Source organism: Dipodomys merriami, unplaced genomic scaffold (assembly GCF_024711535.1).
Source record: "Dipodomys merriami isolate MVZ:Mamm:240054 unplaced genomic scaffold, mDipMer1.0.p SCAF_368, whole genome shotgun sequence".
Taxonomy (NCBI): domain Eukaryota; kingdom Metazoa; phylum Chordata; class Mammalia; order Rodentia; family Heteromyidae; genus Dipodomys; species Dipodomys merriami.
The window spans coordinates 152,461-174,878 of record NW_027205248.1 but is presented as its reverse complement, the minus strand read 5'-3'; the positions used below and the strand labels follow the sequence as shown (position 1 = coordinate 174,878).

The 22,418-nt window shown below is 57.3% G+C and overlaps 1 protein-coding gene across 3 annotated transcripts; it reads left to right on the top strand.

Moving 5' to 3' along the window:
• The first annotated feature begins 1,311 nt into the window (after positions 1-1,311).
• LOC138804532 (sodium- and chloride-dependent betaine transporter) lies at positions 1,312-21,927 on the top strand. Of its 3 annotated transcripts, none has more exons than XM_069988861.1 (17): positions 1,312-1,349; positions 1,640-1,759; positions 4,166-4,244; positions 6,222-6,479; positions 10,011-10,145; positions 11,573-11,713; positions 12,171-12,252; positions 13,233-13,365; positions 14,688-14,822; positions 15,523-15,626; positions 15,875-15,999; positions 17,658-17,770; positions 18,228-18,311; positions 18,531-18,633; positions 19,370-19,470; positions 19,742-19,912; positions 21,087-21,927. In XM_069988861.1, exons 4-17 carry the CDS (start codon positions 6,266-6,268, stop codon positions 21,228-21,230), a joined length of 1,785 nt encoding a protein of 594 aa, XP_069844962.1. In that variant the 5' UTR covers positions 1,312-1,349; positions 1,640-1,759; positions 4,166-4,244; positions 6,222-6,265; the 3' UTR covers positions 21,231-21,927. The 3 variants fall into 3 exon arrangements, with proteins under 3 accessions (XP_069844962.1, XP_069844960.1, XP_069844961.1); XM_069988859.1 differs by having other exon boundaries at positions 18,174-18,311; positions 21,087-21,926; XM_069988860.1 differs by lacking the exons at positions 1,312-1,349; positions 1,640-1,759 and adding an exon at positions 2,381-2,525 and having other exon boundaries at positions 18,174-18,311; positions 21,087-21,926.
• Positions 21,928-22,418: the final 491 nt, after the last annotated feature.

Genomic DNA, 22,418 nt, shown 5'->3' with positions numbered 1-22,418 from the left:
ATCCCAGCTCCATCATTGACTCGTACATGGAACAAAACATTTAGCTTTCTACTCAGCCCAGCATCTTCATCTGTAGAAGTGGGACGGATCACGCCTCCATTTCAAGGCTCCTCAGGGGATCAGAAGAGACAGCACCTCCATGCCTAGCCTGAGGTTGGTACTCAGGAAACGGGGTCCACTCCAGCCTCTCCGAAAGGCTGCAGAGGCCAGGTCAGTGAAAACATCCTGGGGGTGGGGGTCGTGAGCAGTGCTTCTTAGCTACAGGGAGATGACCGATTCATGTCACTGGATTTCATCTGAGTATGGAGGGAACCCAGCCTTGGCTGGATTTTGTGCGAAGGCAGTATCTGGCATCCTGAGATTCCAGTCAGTACTCGGACTCACTGGGCTAGAGGTGAGTACTGGGAGATTGGGGGTTGGGGTGGCCTTGAATGGGGAGGGGAGGGTGCTCAGAGTTAAAGGGGTGAGGGATGAGGCAGCTTGGGGGGGGAGGGGTAGAGGGGATCAAACTGCACTCCCCGGAAGAGAGCAGTGTGAGTCTTTCATTCCGGGGTGGACGGGGTGGACGCGTAGCGGTGGCCATTTCACTGAGTCGTACCTGCTTTCCTTGGTGGGGAGCCCCATGGGAGAGGCTGGGGGTGGGGGTTACTTGATGGAAAATTACAGACCCAAGATTCTGCCTTCACACCCCTCCACTGCTGCGAAGTTCTGAGAGAAGAAGAGGAAGAAGACGTAAGGGGAAATTTCCCATCTCCCCACCACTTCCCCTCCCCCCTGAAGCAGAAGACACGTCTTGTCTTGAAGTGGGGGGGGGAGGGGGGACACTGGGCTTGGGATGACCCTGTACCCCAGTCCCCAGGAGCAGTGAGGAGACGAGATTCTGTGCTGAGAAGCCCACGGGGCACATGGTACATTGGCGGGGCGAATGCCCTAGGGCTGGGAGCCCAGCAGGGCATGGGCGGCGCCCCTCACCATGCAGCCCCTCTTACAGGGCTCTGCACACACACGGCCACGCGGAGCATCTGCGCTCTGCCTTTTCAGGGTGGGAAACTGAGGCTGCGGTCCTGGGTGACAGGAGAGGGACGGGAAGGGAGGGGTCCTCTCCCCCCCTCCCCCAGGCTTACCCCAGGACAAGGTGGCTCTGGGCATTTTCTCTAGGAAAATCCCAGGGAGAGGGCAGTGGCTGGTGAGGCCCAGGGCTTTGCTGGAAGCCACTGAGGGCAGGTATTGGGTGGAAAAGTCCAGTATGTGATTCACCCTCCTCCCGTGCCCACGTCAGGGAGGCCAGCCCCCCTCCAGGCTTCTCCGTGTCCAGCCTGGACGTTGGCCACTCTGGCTCTCCTTGTCTAGTAAGAGACACAGCCCTACCTGGCCCAAGGGTGGAGGTGGGGGGAAGGGGACCAGGACGGGGGCGGGGGAGCTGAGGTCAGGCTGCGTGCGCCCCTTCCTCTCTGCCTGAGGGAGCAGCCGTGCCCACCGGAAGGAGGGGGCTGGGGCTGGGGGCGGGGGGGGGGGGAGGGGAGGGCAGAGGTCTTGGCTTCCTGAGGTTGGATGTTGGGATGTTGTAACCCCGGTTCACAGCCTTTTAGTCTCAGCCCCTCCTGTGCTTGTGCGCTTCTGACCCTCTTCCCACACACAGACGGACGAGAAACAGAGCAGCCTCCGAAGCACGTGGATGGGACTCTGCACGGGCAGTGTGAGACCCTGCCCCTTCGGGTCCCTGCGCTCAAGGCCGCGTCCCCAGGACCTAGGAAGGCAGGTACGTGTGGTGCAGCCGACGCCCGGGGACTGAGGTGAATCGGGACACCTCCCCCCAATCTCTTACTGCTGCCCCACAGGGCTGAGACCTGGAAGGCAGGACTTGATGGACTTGTGTGTCTGGGGGTCGGGGGGGGGGCCACAGGCAACGGGTGCGGGGACTACCGGGGGCTCCCCAGTGACCCCAATTACCACAGCATTGAGGATCCTCCAGGACAAGCTCACAGATGGAGAGCTGACCCCCAGGGAGCTGGGTGAAAGATGGGAGGGGGGAGAAGACAAGAGCACCCCAGGGGTGGGAAGGACAGGAGTGGCCAGGGCCTACGATGGCTGGGGGGGGACCCAGGTGGAGGCTCGGTACTCCCCTCTGTGTGGAGGGAGGGCGGCTGGGCGTGTTAGTGTCCTGGGAGATCTGAGGGGAGGAGCTGGCACCCCATGGCAGCCCGTGGCCCACGGGGTGTGAGGGAGACGGGCTTTGGTGCCATGCACACAGGTATGTGTGTGCAAAGGGACGTGACGGGCACCGGCCTCTGTGTGCGCGCGCACACACACACACAGGGGTGTTGGTATGTGGGTGTGAGCTGGAGCAGGAGTCCGGCCATTCCTGGGCTGACGGGGGACAGACAGCCGCGGAACGTGCCACCGCCCATGCCCAGCCCGCCCATGCCCACCCGAGCCCCGCCAGGGGGGGGGGGCGGCTCCCTCCACCTTGCCGTCTCCCGAACACTGAATACTCAGTGCAGACCCCCGTTTGCTCTTGGAGGATGGTGAGGCCCCATCGCCCTCCCCATCCCCCCCCCAGCCCAGCTTGGCCAAGCAGGGGGACAGCAGGAGGGCGGGGGGGGGGACCACCATCAGCTCCTGGGGTGGGGCCTGAGAACAGAGAGCTGTCCAAGCCTCCTCTCCGCTGTGGGGCTCCGTCATTACACGTGGTTCTTAGCAAGCTGGCCAGAGGTGGGAGGGCGCTGTGATGGGGCTACACCTCCCTCCACCCTTCCTTCCCTCCTTCCCTTCTTCCCTCTCCCTCCCTCCCTTTCTTCTTGATTTGTTGTTGTTGTTTTGAGACAGGATCTCATTATGTAGTTCAGCCCTTTTAGCTGTGTGTGTGTGTGTGTGTGTGTGTGTGTGTGTGTGTGTGTGTGTGTGTGTGTGTGTGTGTGTGTGTGTGTGTGTGTGTGTGTGTGTGTGTGTGTGTGTGTGTGTGTGTGTGTTCCTGCACACCAGTCCTGAGGCTTGAACTCAGGGCCTGGGCTCTTTATCTGAGCTTTTTTTTTTTTTTTTTCCTTCTCTCAAGGCTGGCCCTCTATCACTTGAGCTCTACTTCTAGGTCTCTGGTGGTTCACTGGAGATAAAAGTCTCACAGATTTTCCTGCCCAGGCTGGCTTAAACCAGGACCCCCCACATCTTAGCCTCCTGAGTAGCTAGGATGACAGGTGTGAGCCACCAGTACCTGCTGGCCCTTTTAGCTTTTGTGTGTGTGTGTGTGTGTGTGTGTGTGTGTGTGTGTGTGTGTGTGTGTGTGTGAAAGTTTGCTAAGTGCATTTATTTTTATTGATTGATTGATTGATTGATTGATTGTCAGTCGTGGGGCCTGAACTCTGGTCCTGGGCGCTGTCCCTCAGCTCTTCAGCTCAAGGCTAGCACTCTACCACTTAAACCACAGCCACTTCCAGCTTTTTCTGCTTATGTGGTGCTGAGGAATTGAACCGAGGGCCTCATGCATGCAAGGCAAGCACTCTACCACTGAGCCACCTTCCCAGCACCCCCTTTTTACTTTTGAAAAGAACCCAACATGGAGATCTTTGTGTTGCTCTTCTGTGTGTCTATATCCCCTCCTGACACTTCCTTCCCAAGTCTGTCTTAAGTCCCTCTTGCTGCAATTTTTAGCCTCTTTCCCCTTGACTTACCTTGGCTCTGAGCCAGTTTCCCTCATTCCAGCTTTCCTTCTTACCCATAAGTTTTTGTTCTTCCCAATAATCTTCTTTTCTGGTAAATATGTTTAAATTGTTATGATAAAGGTGATGAACAGAGGGGCTACAGTTACGTAAGTCTGGTAAAGAAGAATGTTTTTTATAACATAAAAAGTTACGTCCGGGTCTACGCGTCAACTCTTCTCTTTCTCCCCTCTCTCTGCCCGTATTAATGCATCCCCAGATCCTGCGCCCACACTGGGTTCTGTGACTTGCTCCCCTGTCTGGCTCTCCTCTGTCTCTCGCTTCATTCATTCCTTCATTACTGCTTTTCCTGCCAGGTCCCTTGGCAGTCCTGATGTTCGGGGCTTACTCTGACCCTGTTACCCCATGTCTTGGCAAAGACAATCTCTTCTTGTCTTTTACCATTCTCATCATTACCCACCCCACCCCCCTTCCATTATCCTACTTGAGCAAGGGGCCGTTCTGTCTTCCAGGGAGACTTAAAGCTCAGAGAAGAGGTGTGACTCCCCCAAGGTCACACAGCAAGACCCAGCTTTGCCACTCGTCATCTTGGTAAGTGTATTCAGCAGCTCCTCAAGAGTCTGTCTTACTGAGCAGCTGCTCTGTGCCACCTCCTGAGCCTCCCCCCTTTAGCCTCTGCTAGTCACGATGATAAGGTGCTTGAGAGGCTGTGGTAGGGATTAGGGTTGTGGTCAGATGAGGCCCTGTTCACCAGTGTCAGCACTCAGTGTTTCTCAGCCATTAACCCTTTGTGGTTATTGTTGTGATGAGTAGGCCTGCGTTGGACTCAGGCTTTTTGGTGTTCTTGGATCTGTGTGTCCGAGTTCATTCATTTATGCCTTTATTTGCTTGATGACAATTCGGGAGCCATTCCTCAGGGGGATGGCCCCCAGTCAGAACTGGCCACAGGAGCCTGAGCTCTGGGGGTCTGGCCTGCAAACCCCCCCCCCCCGTGGGTTTGCTGTCTTACTCCCTCTCCTCCCTCTTCCCTTGAGCTCCAGGTCTTGGACCTGCAGCCTAGTGGCTCTTTCCTTGCTCTCCGTCCCGGGCTGAGCTTTCCATCCATGCCTCTGTGTGGGTTCCAGAATTTTACCCCGCCACGCTTTCCCCTGCCCGCACCCTCCAGAGTCACCTTCAAAAATTTCCATAACCTCCAATCGCTCCTGCCCACGCCTTTCTAACTGACTTGGGCTTGGGCTGTTGCCTGGGTTAAAAGGACCAACAAATAAACACAGATTCTTCCTTAATAAAAAAAAAAAAAAAGACTCCCCTGTGTTTCCTTAGAGCCTTAGAGAAACATGGAGCCTTGCTAGACGGCTGAGGCTCAGGCTCACTTCATTCTCCTGGTACCTCTTGGAGGTGAGGGGCGGGGGGCACCTCCCCCCCACAGCTGGGCATCTCCACCTGGCACTTCCCAGGGGGAGAGGCAGCAGGGCCTCAGGCCCTTGTGAGTCAGATCAAGATTCTGCTCACAGCCTGGCATTTGACAGACCCATGAGAGGGACAGAAATAGCGCTGAGAGCGGAGGGGGGCTGGGGAGCTTTGTCTCCCGGGGTGGGTGGGGAGCAGGGAGAAGAGGGGGTATCCTGCCTGCCCAGGATGGGTAGCTCCTGCTAGGACTCCTCTGGGTGGGGGGGGGACCCATCCCCATCATCTGACCCTCTTAGGTCACCTCCTACCAGGTGAGGGTGCTCTGTGACCTCTCTGGCACAAGCCGCGTCCCCTTCCTGCACAGCTCGGGATGGAGATACAGTGGGGAGGGGGAGACAAGGAAGGAATGGCTTCCTCAGGCGGCTGGCACTTGCTGCTGGTGCTGCCCAAGGTTCCCCCCTAGCCTTGTTCAGAGGCCCCACCTTCTGCTTGCCTTCCGATCGCTTGAACGCCCAGCCCTGGTGGACTCCAAGTGAGAAGGATCCATCACAGCGTGCCTGGCCTGGAGCTCCAGGCACCCACTCCGCTACCCCTGCCCTTTGACCCCAACCCTCCCCCCCCCACACACACACAGCCTATGATCCCCTCTGACCTGGAGGCCAGCAGGGCCTTGGAGAACACAGACCATCTGGGCGGAGGGGCTGGTGAGATGGTGGCTGCCCAAATAGATCAAAAGGGCACTTGAGCTACAGAACCCAGGCTTGGGTTTAGGTCCCAGCTCTTCCTTATTGGTCTTGGGCAAGCAAGTCACTTGAGCTGCAAACCTGGCCAGGTCAGAGGTGCTTCCTGGATGGGAAGCGGGGTCTCGTGGCTCCTTGGAGCAGAGTGGAACTTTAGGTGGAAATGCCAGGCAGAGTTTGAGAAGGAAAACAATATAGCAGGTTGTGGAGCGGGGGGGGGGGTGGGGGGGGGTGGGGCATGGTGCAGGTAGGTGCTAGAGCGCCGGCCTAGCAAAGCATAAGGCCCCGAGTTCAAACACCAGTACCACCACCAAAAAAAAAAAAAAAAGCAATATGTGAACAGCAAAGACTGGGCAGAGGGCAGAATGGGCTGACGCACATACGCACCAGAGTTCACGGCTCCTCCCTTCTCCCCCAGCCTTGGCCTCTCTCCTCCCGCCCTGCCCCCGCCACTCCGTGGAGATGGAGAGGAAAGTGGCAGTCCACGAGGCTGGGGCTCCTGTGATCTCCTGGGTCCCTGAGGAAGGAGAGACCACGGACCAAGAAAGCGAGGACGGGGCGAAGGACCGGGGCCAATGGACCAACAAGATGGAGTTCGTGCTGTCCGTGGCTGGGGAGATCATCGGCCTAGGCAACGTCTGGAGGTTTCCTTACCTCTGCTACAAGAATGGAGGTGGTGAGTTCACCTGGGTTGGCATCGGGGGGGCAGCGCCTGCCCAGACCCCTCGTTCTGGCCTGAGGGGGAGCTGGTGGGCTCTAACCTAGCAGCCCTTGTGGCTGGCTCACACATTCATTTTACCTCTTGAAAGAATTCCCTGTATTCTTCCTGGAGAAATATGTATTATAAATTCCAGAAATATTCCAGGAAGGGGGAAAAAAAAGAAACACTCAAACTTAGGGATTCTCCTAAACAATATAATACACACACATATACACACACACACACATATTGTTTAGGAGAATCCCTACCATATACATATATATATATATATATATATATATATATATATATATATATATATATAAATACCACATATGCCGGTGCTGGTGACTCACGCCTGTCATCCTAGCTACTCAGGAGGCTGAGATCTGAGGATCTCAAAGCCAGCCCGGGCAGGAGAGACCGTGAGACTCCTATCTCCAATAAACCACCAGAAAGCCGGAAGTGGCACTGTAGCTCAAGTGGTAGAGCGATGGCCTTGAGCTGAAGAGCTGAGGAACAGCGCCAAAACCCAGAGTTCAAGCCCCATGACTCACCAAAACACACACACACACACACACACACACACACACACACACACACACACACACACACACACACACACACACACACACACACACACATATATATATATATGTGGTTATATAGTATATAGTATTTATTTATGCTGGTCCTGGGGCTTGAACTCCAAGCCTGGGCACTGTCCCTATCCCCCTCCGTACTCAAGGCTAGCGCTCTACCACTTGAGCCACAGCACCACTTCTGGCTTTTTCTGAGTAGTTTATTGGAGATAAAAGAGTCTTACAGACTTTCCTGCCTGGGCTGGCTTTGAATTGTGATCCCCAGATCTCAGCCTCCTGAGTAGCTAGGATGACAGGCATGAGCCACCAGTGCCTGGCAAAAAAGATACATGTTTTTAAAAGTGGAATCTGAACTGAAAATGTAAAAGCTTTTCTTTCTTTTTTTTTTTTTTTGTGGTCATTCAGGGGGATTGAACTCTGGGCCTGGACACTGTCCCTGAGCTCTTTTTTGCTCAAGGCTAGTCTCTACCACTTTGACCTACAGAGCCAATTCTGGTTTTCTGGTGGTTCAGGAGAGATAAGAGTCTCTCAGACTTTCCTGCTGGGCTGGATTTGAACTATGGTCCTCAAATCTCAGCCTCCTAAGTAGCTGGGATGACAGGTGTGAGCCACTAACCACCCATCTGCTTTTTTTTTCTTGTGGTGATTCCCCATATAATGGGGCATAACACCTATTTCGACAGCCTTTCCATTGTGCTAGGCCTTACAAACAATCTAGAAATGATTTCTGGTTGCTAGGAGGAGATCATCAGGTCCTGTGCTGTTTTTCTTGGAGGGTCTTGAGCACTGTGGCTTTGGGCAGCGAGGTGGATTCTAGATCAGTTTTCCCCCAGTCACAGTAGGCCAACTACTAGGGAAAAACAGGCTGCCACCCCTGTACCCTGATCCCTCATTTTTAGTGAGACCTGGATCCCAATCTTGGGTCCAGGAAGGGGATAATCCTAGCTACTCAGGAGGCTGAGATCTGAGGATTGCAGTTCAAAGCCAGCCTAGACAGAAAAGTCGGTGAGACTTCTACCTCCAATTCGCCACCAAAAAAAACAGAAGTGGAGGTGTAGCTCCAGCCTTGAGCAAAAAGGCCCTGAATTCAATCCCCTGGACTGGTACAAAAAGGGAGGAGAGGGGCAGAGATTAGTTTCTTTATTACAGACAACCTAGAAATGGATTTATACAGGTACACAATGTCACAGACTAATACAAATGTAAATTTTTTGCTTTAGGCAAGAGTTATACATGGTAATAATAAGGTTTATCTCAGACCAATGATATGCTCTGATTATAGTTAAATACAGTTTTTATTAATTTATGTAGGGAAATTTGTTGGTTATTAATGAGAGTTCAGTAGAGAAAAGTCTTTCAAAAAAAGTAGAAAAAGTCAGTGCAGTGGTTCACACCTGTAATTCCAACTGCTTGGGATTATGCTTGCATAAATAGGACTGCAGTCCAGGCTAGCCCAGGAAAAATATCATGAGACCCTCTTTGGAAAATAGCTAAAGCAAAAAGGGTTGGAGGTGTGGCTCAAGCTAGAACACCTGTCCAGCAAGCAGGAGGCCCCAAGTTCACACCCTAGAAACACCCCCCCCCAAAAAAGTATAAAGTAGAAAACCATAGTACAATTATTGGTCCCGCTACAAAAAAGGAAACTACAAAATGGATCATCCTGAAGAAATGGTTCCCCCTTAAAGAGAACAGATGCTAACTGTTGAGCGTAGCATGAAAAAGCCCTGCAGGGAGGAGGGAGGAGAGAGGAGAAGAAAAAGGCCTAATTTAGAGAGAGAAGAGGATGTGAGGGGGAGATTTCCAATCAACTCCTAGCTTGAAGCCACTATGTCTGCAGACATCTCCCCATGGCTGTTCTGGGGCTGCCCACGAACTATGGGCCAGGCAGAGCCTCAGGATAGAGAGACCCTGTCTGAACACAAAGCAAAACCCAGAAATCTAGAAGGAAGGCTGTGGGGCCTGGCTCAGCGGTGGAGGGGTACCCTGGCGCACACAGGGGGCCCTGGATTACAGCCTGGGCCCTGAGAGGAAGGGAGAGAGAGGGAGGGGGGGGGAAGGGAGAGGAAGAGACACTCTTAGGATCAGACAGCCAGCCTGGTTGGAGGATGGACTCAGTGTGTTTGTTTGTGCCTTGGATTTTTGCATCAGTTTTGGCCTCTGTTCTCTTGTCTCTAAAATGGCGGCGGTCACGCAGGTCCTATGCAGTGGCAGGTTGTTTCGTGAGGACTTTTCTGTTGACCAGACACACAATGAGCACCCGACAACTGCCCAGTATTCTTTGGCAGTGAGGCCTGGGCGCTTTGTGCATCCCAACATGAGCGCAGGGGCCCAGGGCTGCCTGCCTGCCTGCCATCCGGGGTTCTGATCCAGGCAGATCGGAACCCAGCAGAGGGGAATGCTGAGAACTATTAGCAGGAAACAGTGTCTGTCTGAGGTGTTCTTGTTTGTTTATTTTTCTCCCAAATGTGTCAAACCTGATAGCTTAATAAGCATATCAGATCATGCAGAACATATGTCTTGTTCCAAAAATAATACACAAACAAGATTTGTGAGGGAAAAAAATCAGAGCCGGGTGCTGGCAGCTCACGCCTGTAATCCTAGCTACTTGGGAGGATCTGAGGATCCTGGTTTGAAGCCAGCCCAGGCAGCAAAGTCCCCCGTGATACTCTTAATCTTAAAAACTGGAGGCGGAGCTGTGCCTCAAAGTGGTAGAGTGCTAGCCTTGAGCAAAAACGGCTCGGAGACAGCACCTAGGCCCTGAGTTCAGTGGGAAAGCCAAAGCCCTATCACCTGGTGGCCCACAGACAGGACGAGGCCCCTTTGGGCCTTGGGCAGAGGCTCTGAAGGGCAGGGCCCAGGCGCAGCGCGTGGCTCAGCCCTCATGCCCCTTCCCTCTCCTCCACAGGCGCCTTCTTCGTCCCCTACTTCATCTTCTTCTTCAGCTGCGGCATCCCGGTGTTCTTCCTGGAGGTGTCCCTGGGCCAGCACACCAGCCAAGGGAGCGTCACAGCCTGGAGGAAGATCTGCCCCCTTTTCCAGGGTGAGTCTTCCTGCGCAGCATTTGCCCATCGTCCTCCCTCCCCTTCCTGTGCAACATCTGCCCATCCTCCCTCCCCTTCCTGTGCAACATCTGCCCATCATCCCTCCCCTTCCTGTGCAACATCTGCCCATCATCCCTCCCCTTCCTGTACAACATCTGCCCATCATCCCTCCCCTTCCTGTGCAACATCTGCCCATCATCCCTCCCCTTCCTGCGCAGCATTTGCCCATCGTCCTCCCTCCCCTTCCTGTGCAACATCTGCTCATCCCTCCCCTTCCTGTACAACATCTGCTCATCCCTCCTCTTCCTGTGCAACATCTGCTCATCCCTCCCCTTCCTGTGCAACATCTGCCCATCATCCCTCCCCTTCCTGTATAACATCTGCCCATCATCCCTCCCCTTCCTGTATAACATCTGCCCATCATCCCTCCCCTTCCTGTATAACATCTGCCCATCATCCCTCCCCTTCCTGTATAACATCTGCCCATCATCCCTCCCCTTCCTGTATAACATCTGCCCATCATCCCTCCCCTTCCTGTATAACATCTGCCCATCATCCCTCCCCTTCCTGTATAACATCTGCCCATCATCCCTCCCCTTCCTGTATAACATCTGCCCATCATCCCTCCCCTTCCTGTATAACATCTGCCCATCATCCCTCCCCTTCCTGTATAACATCTGCCCATCATCCCTCCCCTTCCTGTGTAGCATCTGCCCGCTTCCTTAACCCTTGCCCACCTCACTCTCCATCCACTGCTCAGCCTGGGCTAACTGGACAGACAAGCTTCGTGGGGGCCGAAGCTTACACAGCTTGGGGATGAGGACCCACAGCATGGAAACCAAGTTACCAAAATCACAAAGAGCAGATTTGGCGCAGGTCTTGGACGGGGTCTCTGAGCCTCCTCTGTGGGTCTGTAGGGCTGAGTGTGCGCTGAGCCTCCCACAGTGCCCACCCTGATGCTGCAGACAGACAACCAGAAAAGGCAGTCCAGAGGGCTCCCTTGGGCCAGGGGACGGACCCCTGTCCAACTAGGGTGTGGCCTCTGGTCTCTAGAACTCAGTACAAAGAGGCCAGAAGGGGCAGGGAGGGACAGGCCCTGAGGTGGCTGCCAGAGAGCCCAGCGGTGGAGCTGTGCACAGTGGTGCACATCTATAATCCCAGCACTTAGGAGGCCAAAGCAGGAGGATTGTGAGCTTGAGGCTATTTGGGGCTCCATCGTGAGATTCTGTCTCAAAAACAAACCAAGTAGAGACAGCAGAGGAGAGAGGAGAAGGAAGGGAAGGGGAAGGAACAGGAATCCATGTCCGTGACAGAACCCCCGTGGTCCTTGTCCTGAGCCCACGGCTGGCGGCTTCCATGCCGTCCCTGCTTGCGTTAACATCACCCTGGTGCGCTGTGTGTCTCTCCCCCACCCCTGTTCCGGAAGGCATCGGCCTGGCGTCTGTGGTCATCGAGTCTTACCTGAACATTTACTACATCATCATCCTCTCCTGGGCCCTCTTCTATCTGTTCAGCTCCTTCACCTCCCAGCTGCCCTGGACCAGCTGCTCCAATGCCTGGAACACAGGTAGACCCCCGTGCGCCAGCCCCCACCCCCACCCCGGTCACCATGGTGACGGCTGCCGTGGTGGCGGTGGCAGGCTGTCTCCGCCTCCTCCCGTGTAATAGTTCCCAGGCATCTACTATGTGCCAAACATGGCGCCAAAGAGGTGGAGACAGCCTAGTGGGGCAAAAGGGAGGGGGGGAGTGTGGGATATCGCACTGGTGTGGGGGGGCGTGGGAGGGAGAGAGGAATCAGAGGGGCAGCACTGGAGGGAGCCGGCCGTGGGGGCTGCCTGGGACCAGGGGCCCTTCTACACCCAGCCCTGGCGCTCTCGGAGATGGAGCCCCCAAAGAAAGCTCTGGGGCCTAGCCATGGTGGAAGGCAAGGCGCTGGACGTGAGGACAGAGGCCAGGGGAGGCTTCGGGTTTGAGGGGCTCCTCATCTCCTCCGTCACTGACCCCTCCCCTGCCTGTGTCCGCAGAGCTCTGCGTGAACTTCCTGAACCACTCCGCAGCCGTCACGCACTCCGAGAACTTCACCTCGCCCGTCATAGAATTCTGGGAGTAGGTGCCACCTTCCAGGCCCCCCCCCCCACACACAGGGGAAACCTGCGCGTCTGAGCTGTGCGTGGTCGGGATATCCCAGGGGTGCATGTTTGAGACTGTGGGCACGCTGTCTAGCCTTCACCCACACCACTGAGAGACAAGGGAGTCCGCACCCCCGCACATACCCCCATGTTTGCCCACCGACACTCCAAGCCCACACCCCACACCCAGACCTGGATTTTCCACCCAGGCCTGCTTACATTCCCCCATTCACTGTCCTCCGGCACGGTCAGGTCCTGCGTTCCCCCGAGGTCCAGGACCCCCATCCCTGGACCCCCACATACCTCGGGGTGCTGACAGCCTGGGGATCTTCCAAACCCTGTCCCCACCAGCCAGGGGAGTGTTTACACCATGGAAGTGTGCCAGCCAACCTTCCCACGATTGTGCACCCCTCTACCCCCCGCCTGCCCGCGTGTGTGTCCCTCTTGCTTCTCCCCAGCCTGCCTGTGCCCCACCGGCTGCAAACCCCAGCTCGCTCACCTACGTCCTCACCCGCATCTGCCTGGCTGGCCAGCGTGGGCGCTGCTCACACCCGCTTGCCTTATGCCATCTTTATGTCTCCCTGCGCATATGTAAGCACACATGCACCTGTACATCCACCCGAACACAGACCCACCACGTAAATGAATGTCCACTCTCCCACTCCTGACAAACCTCACACGCCCTCACCCTCTCTCTTTATCTCTCTGTGCAACAGTTAGAGAGACACAGATGCCCGTGGGATTACGGTGATGGGGGTCCCCCCCACCCCCAGCCAGGGTCCCTGACACCACAGGTGGGAGCGCAGGGGGAGACCGGCCTCCCCTGGGAGGGAGGAGCGGGAGGCGGGGGGGGGGAGGGAGGCATGGGATGGGGTCAGCTCTGAACACACTGGGGGGACAGTGGCCGTTTGTCCCTTCGACCATTCACCCGGGTGTTTGTTCTTCCCAACCCACCAGGAGACGCGTCCTGGGCATCACCTCCGGCCTCCACGAGCTGGGGGCCCTGCGCTGGGAGCTGGCGCTGTGTCTCCTGCTCGCCTGGATCATCTGCTACTTCTGTATCTGGAAGGGGATCAAGTCCACGGGCAAGGTGAGCTGCGCCAGCGGCCCCGGCCACAGCCCGCCCTGCGCATGGGCACTCCAAGGGGTCCCTCCTCCCAAGAGATGAAAGGAAGTCCTTGGGGTCCCCCCTGGTGGGGTGCGGGGCCATGGCAGGAAGGCTCCACAGTTTTGGCCTGGGATAAGGAGAGGTTTTCTTTTTTTGGTAGACTTCAAAAGGCCCGTTTACATAAATAATACTCAGAGCCAAATCAAAAAGCATCAAAATCTCGCAGCCGGAGCTAATCTGTGTCTAGGCGGGCCAGTGGGCGGCACGTTAGATCTGCTGGTCCCTGGGGACCTTGGTGGCTCTGCTTACTCATTCCTCTCAGGAGTCGGTCACTGCGTGTGTGTGTGTGTGTGTGTGTGTGTGTGTGTGTGTGTGTATTGTGCTGTGTGTACAGTACTCAGGAGCCACACTCACAACTGCTTATTGTACATGATTCCACCTGAACAGGAGTCTCAGTACACAGAGCTCCAAGCAGAACTGCCTGGCTAGACGGGGCGAGACTGAGCTCCGCTGTGGAGTGAGTTCAGGGGGAGCGGGGGGGGGGGGGGGGTTATTGCTTCCCACCCAGAGACCAAGGACACCGCTCGCCGCTCTCACCAGCCAGGCCTGGCAGGGGCTCAGGCCGCCAGTCAGGCCCCTCCCCAAGCCGTCCCTTTGCCTGGCTTGCTGTACAAGCGAGATGTGGGGGTAATGATGCACAGGGCAGTCCTGGGTTGGGACACAGGACCCCTGTGACTCCGAGGTCCCCGTGGGCGGACTGACACCCTTCCTCAACCTTCACCTTGGGAACCAATCACCGAAATCTCCCTGCCCATCCCTGCACCCTCCCTACACCGCCCCCCCCCCCATGGGAGAGGAGATAGCAGCCAGGGTAAAGGATGGAGGGACACCAGACTGCAGTGTGTGCGTGTGTGTGCATGTGCGTGCGTGTGTGTGTGTGTGTGTGTGTGTGTGTGTACGTGTGCTTGTCAATCCTGGGGCTTGAACTCCAGACCTGGAAGCTGTCCCCGAGCTTTTCTGCTCAAGGCCAGTGCTCTACTGCTTGACCCAAAGCTCTACTTTGGGGTTTGGGGTGATTCATTCAAGACAGGAGTCTCATAGACTTTCCTTCCCTGCGCTGGCTTTGAACCGAGATCCTCAGATCTCAGCCTCCTGAGTCGCTAGCACGACAGGCGTGGGGACATCTGAAGTTGGGGCCCGGGAGGGAAGCCTGGGCAGTGGGGAGACTCAGGGAGGCTCGCGGTCTCTCCCGGGAAGCCCCCCCCCCCCGCACCCAGGAGTGACCTCGGCCCCCCTCCCTCCAGGTTGTCTATTTCACGGCCACCTTTCCTTACCTGATGCTGATCGTCCTGCTGGTGCGCGGCGTCACCCTGCCCGGCGCCTCCCATGGCATCCTCTACTACCTGAAGCCGGACCTGCTCCGCCTCAGGGACCCGCAGGTGGGCTCCGTGTGGCGCCGGGACTCCGGGGCCGCTCACCCTGCGCCCATCTGTGCTTGGGCAAGTCTTGCCTTTGCTTTAAAAGCCGTCTATAAATACAGGGGGCGACACAGAAGACAACCCAGAAAGGAACTAGTGCATCTCTTGGCATCTATAATTCTGTTAGCACAGCAGTATATTTCCTCCCCAGCTATTTTTGTTTTGGATTTTTTTTGTGGGTTGTGGGGCTTGAACTCTGGGCCTGGGCACTGTCCCTCAGCTCTTCAGCTCAAGGCTAGCACTGTACCCTTTGAGCCACAGCGCCACTTCCGGTTTTCTGGTGGTTCATTGCAGATGAGAGTCTCATGGACTTTCCTGTCCAGGCTGGCTTTGAACCACGATCCTCAGATCTCAGCCTCCTGAGTAGCGAGGATTATAGGCCTGAGTCACTGGCACTTGGCCATATATCCTTTTTGTTCTTTAACTAATTCATCTCCAAATGCCAACCGCTTAGGTTTGCCAACAGAATGTACCGGCGTTCCATGAAGGGCCAGGCGCTGCTGCCGTGATGGGGATGGGAGAGTGGACGGAGGGGCGGGCATGCTTGTGAGCAGGGGACCCAGGCACCACACCAGGGAGACCCAGGGGTGGGCTGGTGCGCACGCCAGCGGCCTGGGCTCCCTTCTGACCCTCCTACCACATCCCCGGGCATCTCACGCAGGTGTGGATGGATGCCGGCACCCAGATCTTCTTCTCCTTTGCCATCGGCCAGGGGTGTCTGACAGCGCTGGGCAGCTACAACAAGTACCACAACAACTGCTACAGGTGAGGACAGCCCTTCCGGAGGGGACAGGGATTCCACTGGGGGACTGGGGGGGCGGGGAGGGGCCTGAGCAAAGACCCACCGGCCTGGGCCTGCCCCGGACGCTGCGGCTGCTGCTCCCAGACCTTGCCCGCTTTCCTCTTCCCTCTCTCACATCCTTGCCTTGTCTTTCCCCGTTTGTGCCCCCTTCCCTCTTCACCCGTCCCCTCTCCGTCTCCATCCCTGCCTGCATCCCCCTGCTTGCACACAGGGACTCCATCGCCCTCTGCTTCCTGAACAGCGCCACCAGCTTTGTGGCGGGCTTTGTTGTCTTCTCCATCCTGGGCTTCATGTCCCAAGAACAAGGGGTGCCCATTTCCGAGGTGGCCGAGTCAGGTGAGTGGCCTCCCGGCCTCCCAGCTGTGGTCCTCCTGCAGACCGGAGGAACCGGAGCCCCGGCCTCAGGACCCTTTCAGCGTCAGGGGCAGGCAGTGTGGGACACACTGGGTTTCTAGAATGAGATGGGGATCGGGAAAGGGGAAATGCTTGCATGCATGTGTTTATGAAGGAATGGATGAACAAATGAATGTATAGATGGATGGGTAGATGGATGGATGAATGGATGCATGCATGTGTGCATGCATGGGTGGGTAGATGCGTGCGTGCATGCATGGATGATGGATGGATGGATTATAGTGGATGCATGGATGGGTGGATGTATGTATGTATGATGGATGGATGGTGGATGGATGGATGAATGAGTGGTTGGGTGGATGGATAAATGGATAGATGGATGAGTGGATGGAGGATGGATGGGTGGGTGGGTGGGTGGATGAGTGAATGGATGGATGGATGGATGGGTGGGTAGGTGGGTAGGTGGGTGGATGAGTGAATGGATGGATGGATGGGTGGGTGGGTGGGTGGATGGATGAGTGAATGGATGGGTGGGTGGGTGGATGGATGGATGGGTAGATAGATGGATGATGGATGGTAGATGGATGGATGGATGAGTGGATGGATGGATGGATGGATGAGTGGATGGGTGGATAGATGGATGATGGGTGGATGGATGGAGGGATGGGTGGGTGGATGGGTGGGTGGGTGGGTGGATGAGTGAATGGATGGGTGGGTGGATGGATGGGTGGATAGATGATGGATGGATGATGGATGGATGATGGATGAATGGTGGATGGATGGATGAATGGATGGATGGGTGGATGGATGATGGATGGTGGATGGATGGATGATGGATGAATGGTGGATGGATGGATGGATGGATGATGGATGGATGGGTGGGTGGATGCATGGATGAATGGTGGATGGATGGATGGATGGATGGATGGATGGATGATGGATGGATGGGTGGGTGGATGCATGGATGATGGATGGATGATGGGTGGATGGATGAGTGGATGGATGCATGAATACATGCATGGATGGATGGGTGGATGGATGCATGCATGCATGCATGGATGGGTAGATGGATGGATGGATGGATGCATAGATGGATGGGTGGATGGATGGGTGGATGGATGGATGGGTGGATGGATGATGGATGCATGGATGGTAGATGGATGATGGGTGGATGGATGGGTGGATGGATGCATGAATACATGCATGGATGGATGGGTGGATGCATGCATGCATGCATGGGTAGATGGATGGATGGATAGATGGATGCATGGATGGATGGATGGGTGGATGGATGGATGGGTGGGTGGATGGGTGGGTGGGTGGATGCATGAATGGTGGATGGATGATGGGTGGATGGATGGGTGGAGGGATGCATGGATGGTGGATGGTGGATGGATGGAAGAATGCATGCATGCATGCATGGATGAAAGGATAGAGAAATGATGAACAACTTGCTCTCCTCAGGAAGAGCAAAACAATGGGTAAGTCCACTGTGTCCTCTTGAACCACTCCCACGCTGTGTGTACACGGGTATGCCCAGACACACATGGGGCTGGGCGGGGGTGGGGCGTGGGGGAGGGCTCCTCCGTGCTGCCCAGAGCCCAGAGCCCAGAGCCCATGGCCCATGCTGTGCTTGGCAGGTCCTGGGCTGGCCTTCATCGCCTTCCCCAAGGCTGTGACCATGATGCCACTGTCACAGCTCTGGTCCTGCCTTTTCTTCCTCATGCTCATATTTCTCGGGCTGGACAGCCAGGTACAGTACCCATGCCCAGCCTGCCCTGCCCTGCCCTGCCCAGCCTGCCCACCCTGCCCTGCCCTGCCCACCCTGCCCTGCCCACCCTGCCCAGCCTGCCCTGCCCTGCCCACCCTGCCCTGCCCTGCCCGGCCCAGCCTGCCCTGGGACCTTCTTCCAGCTCCTATTCCTCCCGGCCCTGCCTCAGAGCCTTCTGCTGCCCAGGGCTGTTATTTGGGGTTCCCACTGATGTCCCCCCACTCTTCTCCTGGCTGCTCAGCTCTGGAGGCCCGGCTTCAGCCCCACAGCCTTGCGGACAGAGCCTTCCCCCCCTCCCAGCCCCCCCCACCCGCTCCCAAGCCCCTGCGGCAGGGCAGGCCGTGTGGGGGGCACGCGCACAGCCCCTCACCGCCCCCGCCCACAGTTCGTGTGCATGGAGTGTCTGGTGACTGCCTTCCTGGACATGTTCCCCGGGCAGCTGCGCAGGCGCGGCCGCCGTGAGCTCCTCATCCTGGCCATCGCCGTCCTGTGCTACCTGGTTGGGCTCCTGCTGGTCACCGAGGTGAGGGGGCCCCGGGGGAGGAGAGCCAACCGGGGAGATGGCCCCTGCGTCGCGTCCCTGTCCCCTGTGTCCCTCCGCCGTCTCAGGCCGAGGGTCCACCTGGTAACCAAAGGCAGGTGGTGGCCATTAGCGGCTTTTCCCAGCCAGCCGACCCAGGAGGAGGAAGAGGAGAGGGATCCCCGCCCCCACCCCAGCCCTGACCCCCCTCCACCTCCACAGGGCGGCATGTACATCTTCCAGCTGTTCGACTATTACGCGTGCAGCGGCATCTGCCTGCTCTTCCTCTCTGTGTTTGAAGTGATCTGTATCGGCTGGGTGTACGGTGAGTCCCCCCAGCCCCACCTTCCGCCCCGGGAGGCCGCAGCAGGGGAGGGAGAGCTGGGAAGGGGCAGAGACAGCCAGGGGCTTCCTGAGAGTAGGAAGCCCGGCGTCTCTCATTCGGATGGCGAGAGCCCGGTTCCCCGCAAGGCCCGAGGAAGCTGCTGAGCCCCCATCCCCGGCTGGAGCCCCCTCACACAGGCCCTCAGCCACTTGGTTTGATGCCCCCCACCCCCAGATTCCCTCCTTCCCGTTGCAGTGGCTGGTTCAGTGCCTGGGCGTTGCTTGAATACTTGTGCAAACAGCCTTTCCCACCCGCGTGCCCGCCCGTGGCGCCCACCAACCCCAGCTGAGCTACTGGGGAGGGCTGAGACCCCCGGCCCCAGCCCGCCCCACACTCCGCTTAAGTCGCCCGCAAAAGGCTGGAGATGGAGCTGTGGCTCAGGTGGTAGAGCGCTTGAGGGCCTGAGTTGAGGGACAGGCCCCGAGTTCAAGCCCCAGGGCCTGGCCGGCGCAGAGTGGCCTTTTCCACAGCAGCTGCTCCCGTGTCTTCCCAGTGCTTGTGGGGGGGACAGGCACGGGGGGGAGGGGCACCCCGCCTTGTGGTGGTGGCCCTGCCCTCCCCCCAAGCTCTGCAGCTCCCAGGGGGCCACCACCATCGCAGGGAGGGGCTGGGAGGAGCCCAGGGGCCCAGGGACACCCCCTCCTTCTGCTCCTCACCCTCCCCCTTGCCTGGGCAGGGGCCGACCGTTTCTATGACAACATGGAGGACATGATCGGCTACCGGCCGTGGCCCCTGGTGAAGATCTCCTGGCTCTTCCTGACGCCGGGACTCTGCCTGGTACTGCCCGCCCGCCCGCCTGCCCGCCCTTCCTCCACGCCCTGTGAGACCCTCCCCCCCCCATGCCCCCTCCTCCCGTTCCTGCTCCATGCCTTCCTGTCGGCCTCGCCCGCCATTTCACCTCTGCCTGCTCCATCCATGGGGGGCGGGGGGGGGGGTTCCTGGCCCTGGAGGCCTCCGGGCTTCCGCTGGGGTCTGACCCGCCCCGGGCTGTGGGAGCAGCGGGAGGGCCTCCCTCATGGCCTGCTCCTCCCTGCTTCTCTCCACTCAGGCCATCTTCCTCTTCTCCCTGAGCAAGTTCACGCCTCTGACCTACAACAAGGTGTACGTGTACCCACCCTGGGGCTACGCCATCGGCTGGCTGCTGGCCCTCTCCTCCATGGCTTGCGTTCCACTCTGCGCCGTCATCAACCTGCTGCGGGCCCGGGGCTCCTTCACGGAGGTAAGCAGCAAGCTGGGTGCTGTGGCTCAAGCCTGTCATCCTAGCTATACACACACACACACACACACGCACACACACACGCACACACACACACACACACACACACGGAGCTGAAGATGCGTGGGGGGGGGGGGCAGGGAGGTTGCAGTTCGAGGCCAACCTGGGCTTAAGAAGTTCCCGAAGCCGGGCGCTGGTGGCTCACGCCTGTAATCCTAGCTACTCAGGAGGCTGAGATCTGAGGATCGAGGTTCAAAGCCAGCCCGGGCAGGAGAGACCGTGAGACTCCTATCTCCAATAAACCACCAGAAAACCGGAAGTGGCGCTGTAGCTCAAGTGGTAGAGCGCTCGCCTTGAGCTGAAGAGCTGAGGGACAGCGCCCAGGCCCGGAGTTCAAGCCCCACAACCGACAAAAAAAAAAAAAAAAAAAAGAAGTTCCCGAGACTCCATCCCAACCACTGACCGGGAGCAGTGGCGTATAACTTGTCATTCCAGCTACCAGAGAAGTGCAGGGGTAGGGCACGGTGTCGTATCCCTGTGACCCCCAGCACCCCAGGGAAGGACAGGCTGGCTGGGATATAAAGTGAGACCCTACCTACCTTGAAAATAATTAACAAGTGCCAGGCAGGCACCGGTGGCTCCCGCCTGTCATCCCAGTGACTCAGGAGGCTGAGATCTGAGGATCATGGTTCAAAGCCAGCCTGGGCAGAACAGTCCCTAAGACTCACATCTCCAATGAACCACAAGAAAACTGGAAGTGGTGCTATGGCTCAAAGTGGTAGAGGGCCAGCCTTAAAACAAAACAGCTCAGGGACAGCGCCAGGCCCTGAGTTCAAGACCCACAAGGGGTGGGGGGAGTAGTTGGCATAGGGCCCGGCTGCTCAGGTGTCAGTGGGGACGGGCTGTCCCATCTGTCCTGCCCTCCCCCCTGAACACATCGTCCACCCACCGGCCACACGCGCTGCCACCAGCTCCGTCCCAAAAAGGTGGGCGTGGCTCCGGCCATCACCTCGGTCCACCTTCCACCTGGCGAGAGGGCGTGGCCAGCAGTAGCGGTGATGACCGCGTGACGGCCGTGGCCCCGGCCCATGCCCTGGGAGGAGAAAGCGGAGCTGGCCGGCCTCTCGCAGCCCGCGGGTCTGAGCTGAGCTGAGCACACCTGCTTTCCTCTCCGCAGCGCCTCTGGCAGCTAGTCACGCCCGACCCCAGCCTGCCCCAGCCCAGGCTGCGCCCCAGCGCGGAGGGGGGCCTGGCCCAGGAGGGCGGGCTCCCCACCGCCAAGGAGGGCCTCGTGGCTCAGGAGAAGGAGACGCACTTGTAGCAGGCGGCTCCGGACCAGGCCCCCTGGGAGACAGCGTCTGCTGAGACCTGGGGGTGGCGGGGTGGGGGGCACTGTGGGCACCCCGCTGGGCCCCGGCTGAGCCCAGACCCTGTCCTCGCCCTCAACTGTGCTTCTGTAGTTTTTATTATTAGCATACATCTGTTATGCGGGGGGAGGAGGGGTGCCATGGCGATCATGTGTGCACTGTACTCCAACCCCTCCCCCTCCCTACCGTCCCCCCAACCCCCCTTCCGGAAACAGTTTCAACAGCTTCAACTGTTCCCGGCTTCATCCAGGAAAACCTTCTAGGCACCCCCTGTCAGCCTCCCTGGTGCCCAGCCGCCCACACAGCCTGTACCCCTCCACCCCGGCCCCCCAGCCCATCTACTCAGTGTATTCCAAAACTGCACACCCTCCCTGCCCTTCCCCCCCAAAACTACGCATCCTCCCCTGCCCCTTCCCCTCCAAAACTACGCACCCTCCCCTGCCCCTGCTCCAAAACTACGCACCCCTCCCCTGCCCTTCCCCCCCAAAACTACGCACCCTCCCCTGCCCTTCCCCCCAAAAACTATTCCTTCCGTCAGAATGGTATACCGTGTCTTTCTAAATACATAATTCTATGTACAGAAATACATGTGTGTGTGGTGCATGTATGTGTGTGTGTGTGTGTGTGTGTGTGTGCGCGCGCGCGCGCCTGTCCATGAGTGGAAAAAATACAATAGGTTTATGAGCTCATCTCAGTCTGGCGTCCTCCATTTACATTCATTTTCCTGCCCATGATGCGGTTTCATTTTCCTTTTCATGGCAGTGTACCATTCCATTCTACACACACGTGCACACACACACGCACGCACGCACCTACATTCCATTCTACACACGTACACACACACACTCTACATTCCATTCTACACACACATACCCTACATTTCATTATACACACGCACCCTAAATTCCATTATACACACACACACACATGCATAACATTTCCCTTCTACACACACACGGGCCTTACATTCCATTCTACACACACACCCTACATTCCATTCTACACACACGCACCCCTAAATTCCATTCTACACACACACACCCTACATTCCATTCTACACACACACACATGCATTACATTTCCCTTCTACACACACACACAGGCCTTACATTCCCTTCTACACACACACCCCACATTCCATT